The 10,140-nt window shown below is 52.1% G+C and overlaps 1 protein-coding gene across 1 annotated transcript; it reads right to left on the minus strand.

Moving 5' to 3' along the window:
• Window positions 1–615: 615 nt before the first annotated feature.
• ITPRIPL2 (ITPRIP like 2) lies at window positions 616–6,200 on the minus strand. The gene is made up of 2 exons (XM_066561142.1): window positions 6,197–6,200; window positions 616–2,415 (listed from the first exon to the last, which is right to left on the minus strand). Exons 1-2 carry the CDS (start codon window positions 6,198–6,200, stop codon window positions 719–721), a joined length of 1,701 nt encoding a protein of 566 aa, XP_066417239.1. The 3' UTR covers window positions 616–718.
• Window positions 6,201–10,140: the final 3,940 nt, after the last annotated feature.

A 10,140-nucleotide genomic window follows, 5' to 3' on the forward strand; every position in this document is an offset into this window, starting at 1 on the left:
CAGGAAATTTAAAGCATGGCATTGAGCGTTTCAAACTGTGATCCACACCCATGCTCTAGTGCTTATCACATTTTAGGAACATCTTGGTACATTGATGGATGGGGGATGTGCTGTTTGCACTTGGAAGATTTTTAAATCCCACATGGATTTTGCATCATAAAAAGAAAATCTCAGAAAAAGCTCTATTTTGCCACTAAGACAAGAAGTTAACACGGATTTCTAAAAATGTCAGTTTTAGTTTGCAAACGTTCGACCAAAGGCAACACTTGAGGACTAAGGCATTTCCCCAGAAATGTCAGAATTTCCCCACGTAAAACCACTGAGAATGAAAACCACAATTTCAGTAAGTCTTGGCCCCCTCTTCTCTGGTCAGGAACAGAACCACAGAAGCACAATTCATCAGTCCCACCATCCCAGGCAGATGCAGGCTCTTGAAGCATCAGCAAGCCGGGAGTGTGCGATGGAGAGTCCCGGGTGCCAGCAGCTCTCCCAGCACCAGCGAGTCTGGAGTGTGCGATGGAGAGTCCCGGGTGCCAGCGGCTCTCCCAGCACCAGCGAGTCTGGAGTGTGCGATGGAGAGTCCCGGGTGCCAGCGGCTCTCCCAGCACCAGCGAGTCTGGAGTGTGCGATGGAGAGTCCCGGGTGCCAGCGGCTCTCCCAGCACCAGCGAGTCTGGAGTGTGCGATGGAGAGTCCCGGGTGCCAGCGGCTCTCCCAGCTCACTCTCCCACTGGCAGCTCCCGCTTGGCCTCAGCGCTGTGGTGGCACGGGGCGGGCACCGGGCGCCAGTACCGGGGGCTGCTGTACATCCTGATGATGTGCGGGGCCTGGACCCATGTGCTGATCAGCTGGAAGGCCACGAGGTCCAGCGTGGGACCGTCAAAAGCTGACAGCAAGTTCACGGGGGCGGCTTCCTTGAGGAACCGAGGCAGCGCCACGGCCTCGGGGAGGCCGGTGTTGCCCAGGAAGAAATCCATCAGCACCTGCTTGCGCAGGCAGTCCCTGAGGTACAGCACCAGGTCCTCCAGCCGCTCCACCAGGAACTGCTCATCCCAGGCCTCCAAGGGCCCCTGCAGCAGCAGGGAGAAGAGAGCCGTCTTCAGTACGTAGGAGGAGAGCACCCGGCCCCACTGGGAGCAGAAGGGCTCCTCCAGGCCGTGCCCGCGGAGGTCCCGCAGGCCCTTGAGGATCTGCAGGCACTTGAGGTGGCAGGAGGCGGCCGGGGCCTGCTCCTTCAGCCAGCCCAGCAGCCGCTGCTCCTGCCGCGAGGCGTTGAGGCCCCAGAGCGCCTCGGGGGCCGGGGAGCCGTGGGGGCCCTCGGGCGGCAGGGCTGTGAGGTAGAGCGCGTCGCCGAGAGGGATGGCTGGGATGAGGCGCACGGCCATGGAGATGTGGCAGCACACGTAGTCGGAGCAGGGCAGGATGTGCAGCGTGGGCGGCTGCCCCGGGCACGCCGAGAGGCTGACGCGGCACCGCTCCTGCAGCCGATAGCGCACGGCTCCCAGGCACCGCTGCAGATGGCCCTGGAACCAGCGCAGCACCAGCCCCGAGGAGAGGTGGCTGCGGCCCTGCAGCTCCACGCAGAAGCCCTCGGCGAAGGGCCGGCAGCGTCGTGTCCAGCCGTCCCTCGCCCGAAGGCCGCAGACGAAGGCGCCGCACGGCCCCAGCCCGTCAGCGCAGCGCGGCTGCGGCTCCAGGTGCGGCGGCAGCCGCAGGGGCACCAGGATGTCGAAGCAGTCGGGGCTGCGCACCTTGTGCTGCTCGTAGGCGCTGCCGATGCGCACGAAGTCCCCGCGCAGGCTGAGAGCCAGCGGGCCGGGCTGCAGCCCCTGCGCCTTGGCGGCGCGCACCAGCTCGGCCACCACCCGCCCCACGTGCGCCTTGCTGTGCCCCAGCACGTGCGGCGACACCCGCAGCTGCCGCGCGTGGAACCGCTCCAGGGCTCCGCGCCGCGCCCCCGCCGCGCCCCGCGCCCCGCCGCGCCCGGGGCCGCCGCCCGCCGCGCCGTAGCAGCGGGCGAGCAGGCAGCCGAGCAGCAGCAGCGCCGAGCCCTTCAGCAGCGGCAGCCCGGACCCCGCCGCCTCCGCCGCCGCGTCCTCCGGGCCCCCCGCGCCCTCGCCGGCCGCGCTGCCGCGCAGCGCCTGGTAGAGGCAGAGGAGCGCGGTGCAGAGCGCGGTCAGCAGCGGCCAGAAGCCCCGCACGCGGAGGGGGGACACGGGCAGGGCGCTGCGGGGGCTCGGGCCGCGGGGGGAGCCGCCGCCGCCGCCCGGCCCCGCGGGCGGGGAGCGCCCGCCCCCGCCGGCCCCCTCCTCCGCCGCCCCGGCCGCCCCCAGCGCGGGCCCCGCCGCTGCCCCTCGCCCGCGGCGCCCCTGCCTGCCCCGGCCGCCGCTCCGCTCCGCTCCGCCGCCCGCTTCCTCTTCCGAGGGACGCGGCCCCGCGTCAGCCGCCGGCTGAGCTCAGAGGAAATGCCGCGGGCGGCGGCCCGAGGGCCGGGGGCGTTGTCCGACGGGGGCCGGCCCGGGGCGGGGAGCGGCGCCGCCCGCGAGGTCGCGGTTTCCCGATTTCGCGCTCTCCCGCTTCCCCGATCTCCCGCTTTCCCGCCTTCCCTCCCGGGCGGGCAGAGCCCCCGCTGCCCTGCCCGTGCTGGCCCCGAAAGAGGAGCGAGAATCGAGTTCCGTGCCCCCCTCACTGCAACAGCGTCCTGCAGCGTGGTTTAGTGTGAAGCTGCGAGTTCTGTACCCCCACAGGAGGGGACGGCGGTGTGGTGTCACAAGCTCCACGTTGCACGTTTTTCCTCAAAGAAGTCCTACAGGCCTGGCCCGCTGCAGGCGAGTCCATCCAGTTCCCAGCTCTGCCTGAGAGTCTCGGTGCCAAAGGAGCAGCAAAACCATCAGTGCCAGTGCACCAGGGTGTGGATGGGCTGCTGTCGGACTAACAGCTGCCTGCAGTCGTAGAATCATTCAAAAGCCTTGGGTTTTTTACCTTGTACCCAAATCACTAACAAATTAAGAGAGAAGAAATAACCCTGGGGGTTAAATCTACACAGATACTTGAGATGATTTTTAAACACAGTTTGCTGTTAAACTGTCTCAAATATTGATGGGGACAGGGTCATCATCCTCAACTTCTGTTTGCCTAATAAATATTTACAGAGTTTTGAAGCTGTTTGCTGAAGTTTAAGGACCACCTATGTAAGCATTCTGCTCAGTTTAATTTTGGGTGATAAAGTTCCTGCTGCTGCATCTGCCCAGTGCCATGGGTGGCTCCACGTAGGTGAAAAGCAGTGCTTGAACACAAGAGACTGAACCCAGCAAGCTGCAAATGCTGTAACAAGGAATGGGTCAGAGAACCAAGAGATATGCCATACAAATGGCTATGTAATTGTGTTTATATGGAACAAAATATGACTTTAGGTACATAAAAATCATACCTGACAGGAAGTAGCATATGTTGCATAGCCAAGATGCTGCACACAAAGGCAAACCAGGTAACCAAGGTCAAGCAGTCTGAATTAATTCACAGGTAACCAGCGTAGGGTGAGAGTTAAGAGTACACTTGAGTGATACAAAGAGAAGTCCTAATCACTCCAACTCTGAGTCTTGGAGTTACAATCAAGAGATTGAGGATTTTTGAAATTAAAAATAAAGCAGATGTAAAGGCAAGAAACCACAGGCAATTTTATAACATCTCAGCCAGCAAAATATTCCATGTCCTACAACCAAAAGCATGTTTTCTGACAGCTCCAGCCAGCTAAGCCCATAGCCTTGCTACTCAGAAATATCATCCCACAACAGCCATATCTTGCAAAGAAAACCCAGGAAATGAAAAGCATCTTTCTTTCCCATTCCTTTTTTCATGTTTTCCTATATTTCTTCACAAGGCTGAATGAGGGGACAAAACCATCCATTGTTCTGCTTATTGCCTGTGACCCATCACTTCACTTTGTCCTGCACCCCCAAACCTCCAAACTGTTTAAATAACACAGCTGTCCTGGTATTAAACCAATCCTTCAAGATGTTTTATTGGAAAATATTGTTGAACTCTGTGAACCCTTGGCTCATACATTCAATTTTTACTAGCCTGTGGGGTTTTTTCCACCCCCAAGCCCAGCATGTTTCACATGCCTTTGGGCCTTGCTGCAGGAACACTGATTTTTGAAGACAGGCTGCACTCTCTTTTCACGCAGGGCTGATTTGATTAGCTGCACGGCCACGCTCAGGAGACAGACAGCTGCATCTGCAGGGGCTGGCACAGCCCTTCATGCCTGCTGCCCACGGGGGACCTGGAGCTCACCAGCACAGTGGGGCATCTGCACAGGGCAGTGCTGCAGCTTCCCAGGCAGCTGTGGGCCCACGGGCTGGGGGAAATGCAGATGTCACCCCAGCCAGTGGCACAGCCCCAGGGCCAGCTGGCCAAGAGCTGTGACCAGCCACACCAGGCCTGGCAGTGCAAACACGGGTGCCTCTACATGCCCAGGTGGTGCTGGGGCAGACTCTCCCAGGCTGCAGAGTAACAGATTGAATGCTAATTATGTGACCTTAACATCAGAACCAGAATGAATCCACAGCAATGATTTTTACCACTGCTGTTTAAATTAAATTAGTCCTTTCTCTCCTCCTCGGCCAGAGGCAAGATGAAATCTGTAGAGCCTTGGGCTGATGAAAGATGGCCAGTGGCCTGTTTTCTGGGACCTTGGCTGCTTCATGACTCCCTGAGCACAGGGTGAGTCTCTGGGAAAATTGCTGAGTACGTCCCAGAGGTGCTCAGCTTTATGAAGTTTTTAATAGCAATTGCGTACTCAAGAAAAATAATAGGTTGTACACTAATAAACATGACCTCAAAATTGTGACCAGAGAGAATTCATAACATCAATTTTTACTACCATTGTTTAAATCACCCATTGTTTAAATCTGTTATCTAAACACTCACTCCAGAATGTCCCATATACAGGATATCCTGCTCACTAAATAAGGAATAATGTTATTATTTAACAAGTTGAGCTAAAAATAGCTCATGGTAGCTCTGGGGGAGATTTGCAGAGGTAAAAGAAAGCAGTGGGTCAGAGCATCCATTAAAGTTTCTCCACAGCTGGCAGTATTTCATGCATCTGTGTGACTGATCTGCTCATGGTCCAGTACACCAGCCACTGTCAGAGACAGGGGCAGAGCACAGCACCCGAGGAGACAGAAGGAAGTAGAAGGACAGAAGGCACAAACAGGTGATGATATTTGACTGATGCTTTTATGATCTACCTGAGACACAAGCCCGAGGCTTCCTCCCAGTTATCCCAGGTCAGTATCTGCCCTGCTGAACCAGAGCTGCACAGTCTATGCAGGTGCAGGGGGAAGTCTCTGGGGATCCCTTCCTGCACCAGTGCTGTGCAGCTGCTTTTCTCCATCTTCTCATAATGCACTATTAAACAGTCTAGAGCAGAAAGTACAATGACTGATTGCAAAAAAATACAAGTCTGAATGGTTGGTCACTTGGCTTCATGTCCCAGTAATTACTCTTCTAATTGTTTCCTCTGAAAGCAAAGCTACCAGCACATATCTCCCACAGCCCTCTAGATGGGCCAGCCAAGGAGATGCCATGATCAAAATAAATATCCTTTGCCTGCCATTCCTCTGACTCCCAGATTTTATGGGATACTATTAACTACAATACAAAGCAACAGCATCACACAGACATAAATCCAGTTTTTATTGTGGACTAATGGATCTCTGCCAGTCACAGCAGCAGGGGATGGGAAAACAGGAGAGGGTGTCTTGCTACCACAAACAGCTGAGGGAGCCAGACCTCCAGAGCACTACATGGACATGAAGGAGTTTAGGGTGTAACTGCACATTCTCTCTTAAAATATTTTGTTTACTGAGTCGGATGTGCTTGCCACCTCTGCCAGTCTGTTTGCTCACTAACTATCAGCAGGGTGTAGCACTTCTTAATCTGAGAGCCTGCAAGCAGACTGGGTCGCTGTAAACCACACACAGCCCAATACAGGATTTCCTTTCTGTAGAAGGATGGTTTCCTGAGTAATTCATACAACAATGTCTTGTCCAAGCCTGTCCTTATCACAAACAGCAATACCCTGGCTCTATGCTGGTGATCAGTACATTTCCAGTTTATCCTGTATCATTTGAAAATCATCAAGGATTACTTTTTTGCATAGAAACTTGTTTGAGCAGGGCATTTAGACTTACCCATTACCTGACATTCAGGAAGACATGCCTGTGTGTTTGCAGCTAAGGAATGAATCAGAAATGAAACCCCCAGCCCATCTGCATCAGTGTCATTGGCACCCTGAGTTCTGTCTGATGGGCTGTGAGTCTGGGACTCTGCTGTCCCATTCTCCATGAAGCTCAAGTGGCTCATGTGAAGAATTCCAACTACAGCATCATGAAAAGGAAACATCTTTCAGCAGGGAGAGTGCAAGTACACAACCATCATCCAGAAGGGTTATCAGCAGTGATGGGGAATGCTTCCTACATGGAAAATGGAAACACAAACACTCCAGGTCGAGACTGTAAGTCTTACACTTTAAGTTCAGTTTTTGATGTCATCCAGATATGAATGACAGCAGTCACAGCTTCCAGTGCTGTATCTAAACACTCCAGCCAACTCCTGTTAACCCTCCCAGGGCAGCAGAGGAGGTGATCATGCTGTGCTAGTGACAAGGCCCCAGAGTGTCACCTTCCATGCAGGAGCCTCCTCAGCCCTTCCCTTTCCCTGTCACCCCCAGGGCTCAGCAGATGTTGTGGGTCTGAGGATCCCCACTGTGGAATCCCCAGGTTTAAGTAGCATCAGATGGAGCCAGACCTTGTGCGTGCTTGTGTTGAAATAGTTTAACAAAAAACAGTTTAGTACAGATTTAATAAACTGGATGCATTTGAGTGTGTTCAAATGTGAATTTAATCACTGACTGAAAAAGTTTGGTTTAATTAATGGAAAGTAACTGAAATGTGTATTTGCACCATAACTTGCTTAACTAATAAAAAATGATTGCATAGCTGAGCCCTAATTTATTGATTAAAGCAGAGTATTTTAAATGAGGATTTTAGCAGTTTCATTATACCAGTTTTTGGGTTGTGCCATTTCTGTTTTTCACAACCAGCGCAAGGCAGCTGGAGAAGAGACACCAGGCTTGTCCCACAGCTCTGTGCTGGTTTCAGCAGGGCTGTGTCAGTGTCACTGGTGGCTTTCAAAGAGCAGCAAAGCAGCAGCAGCTGCCCCATCCCCTCCAGTGACTGTCATTTCTGCTTTGGGTTTATGCCCCCCATTTTTATTGCCATGAAATGAGAGAAGGGGTTTTGTGCCTGACAAATACCCTGCAGCAGCAAGCTACAAAGATGAAGTTTAGGCACCGAGTGATGAGATACAGCTCAGAGAATCAAAGCAAAGCACACAACAGGGAACAAGCTCTCTGTTATCAGCTTACAGCCCCAAATAATGAGATGATCCTGGCTCAGCTGGCACTCTCCTGATGAGCCTGAGCTGGATCACCCACCCAGGGAAAAGGAGGGAAAATACAGTGTGGGAGGGAGGATCTGTCTGGGGAAACTGGCTTATCAGCACTCAGCAATTAGGGTGGGAAAAGATGAGGCTCTGGCTCACAGCACCTGTTCTGCAGGGCTGGAGGGCAGTGGCAGCTCCTGGACCCTCACCTCATCCTGCCAAGGACAGAGAGGGGGAAAGCTAATGGCTTAAAGGAAAGTGACCTGCAGAGAAGACAAAGCAACCCCAGACTGTCAGAGGACCCAAGCCAGCACTGTTTCTCACTGCATTTCCAGAGGGATAGGAGCAGAGGTCCTGGCACTCAGGGAGGTTTCACCACACCCACACCCACACGTGGAGCCTGGCAGCAATCCCCAGCTGGGTTATCTGCATCAGGAAACACCACCCCGGGGACACCCGCCCACAGAGGGCAGTGTCCTGTGCACTGCTCTGGCCCACCCGAATTGGCTGAAAGATGCTGGGGGGATGCTGCCAGCACTGCTCAGCACGAAATGAAAACCTTGTAGCACAGTGCCTGGTCTAGGAGATGTCTGCACATGGAGTTGTTAAAATCATGGCTAAAAATCAACCTCAGTCATGTAATCTTCCTGGTTCCAAATCAGTTCTTTACCTGCTTGGCTGCCCTGTGAGGGGATGAGCAGTACAGTGATGGAGCCTGAAATCTCAGGGCTAAATTTGTTCTCTTCCCAGCATCTCTCCACAGTGATTTCTCAGGCTGCATCTCTTTAACTAAGATTAAATTCTGCACAGATCGATGCAAAGCAGCACAATTACTTCATTTGCAAGGCAGCAAGGGCAGCATATTCCTATCTTTAAGGCCATTCAGATGAGCTCATTTAATGACAGCTATTTTTACATATGGTGTCATAGGTTTCGTTATTACAGTGTCAACCACTTGAACAGAGGTGGGAGCATCTTTCATGTTCTTCCAAATTTAATTTAAATATATTTTTTTTAAATTTATGATACAGAAGGCATCATATTTACTCCCTGGAACTGTAAAATACAGCTTTCTCACATAGATACAAATGCAAAGCAAACCCACTGGAACAACAGGAATGGCCCAGGCTCTGCTAAGGGAGACTGAGGTCAAGAACAAACTGCCTTTAGAACAAGCTGGTTCATGTGTGAATCTTATTTCTTTACTTCCAGAACTCATTCAGTCTTCTATTCCCTTTGCTGTCCTTAAATGGTACCTGCAAACAGGGGAGGAGAATGATGAATGCAAAAGGTTCCCTTTCCCCATCTCAGCATTTGTGTGAACAGACACATCCATGACCTGGCTGAGGTCCTGCCCATGCAAGGGAGGGGATCCCTCACTGGGGGCTTCACAAGCAGCTCACCAGCACTGGGTACATGCTGCAATGCCCAGAACCAGCCCCTTCCCCAGCCAGGGGGTCACCAGTGTCCATGGGATCTTTATAGCTGAATGGAGAATATGCCTGCAACTGAAGAAGGACATAAATATTAAAGAAAGTGTGGAGCAGTAAAAGACCTGAGCCCATTGCAGCATCCCTCTTTAGGGACTGTGGATGTGGTGCTGCAGAGCACAGACATGCCAGCCACCCCTGCAATAATTTTCTGATCCTCAGGGTAGCACAGAGAAGGAATATCTGTGGTGGGCAAAGAATGAAGAGCATGGACTGAAAAACAAAGAACTGAACCTACCCAAAAACCAAGCTTCTGCTCAGATTGCATCTCTTTAAATGACACAACACTGTCTTCATATTAATGTGCTTTTCCCTCCATCTCTGCTCTGCCTGCTGCCACAGCATGACAGATGACAGAGGCTTGGGGAGAGCTGCCTCAGGCTGCATGAATTTCAAGCTCTCTCTGAGAGCACTTTGATATTGGAAGTTAAACACTTGAAATATCCATACCTTGGGCTCTGCTGTGGTTACAGCTTTTCTGGGATGTGCTCTGAGGGGAGCACAGCTTCAACAGCTCATCTCTGTGGGAAGGTTTTTAGTCATTTAAGAAGTATGAAATATTAAGGGTTCTATCTGATCTTGGTAAAAGATTTCAGTTCACACAATTTCAGCACTTCAGCCTTTGGCTCTGGAATAAATAATAAACCCTCTTTCTAGATCAATTTTTTGACAGGTTTATGAATTATAAGCCAAATAAATATATTTTAAATATCACTCCTAAATACATTAGAGAACAATGAATTATTTGTGAGCTCTCCAGGTGCAGCTGAGTCCCCCCCAAATGTGGCTCAGCCATAGCAGCACTGATCTCTGTAAGCAGCTCTGAGTGAAAGGCACATTGCCCACTCCTCGAGTCAGCAGAGCTGTGTGATAGAGAAGCACACACTGATATGTATTTGCACAGATACTTCCACCAACCCATCAATAATGCCAGTCAATTGTCATGATAATGCTTCCTCTTGTGATTTGTTACCTTTGGAGCAGCCTTTGATTGTGTGTGCAGCTCCCTGAAGCATTGCTGGCCAAGGGGCACGGCTGGACTTGCCAATGGCCACGTGATTCAAGTAAGCAACACCTTATAAAATTATTTTAGAAGCCACGGAAAGCAAAGCCCACAGAAAAATCAGACCCAATTTATGTCCAAGAATGCAAAGAAAAATGAAGCACCCAAATTTCATTTAAGAAGTTGTTTGATTTAAGGC

This window comes from Molothrus aeneus, chromosome 16, assembly GCF_037042795.1.
Source record: "Molothrus aeneus isolate 106 chromosome 16, BPBGC_Maene_1.0, whole genome shotgun sequence".
In the NCBI taxonomy this organism is placed as follows: domain Eukaryota; kingdom Metazoa; phylum Chordata; class Aves; order Passeriformes; family Icteridae; genus Molothrus; species Molothrus aeneus.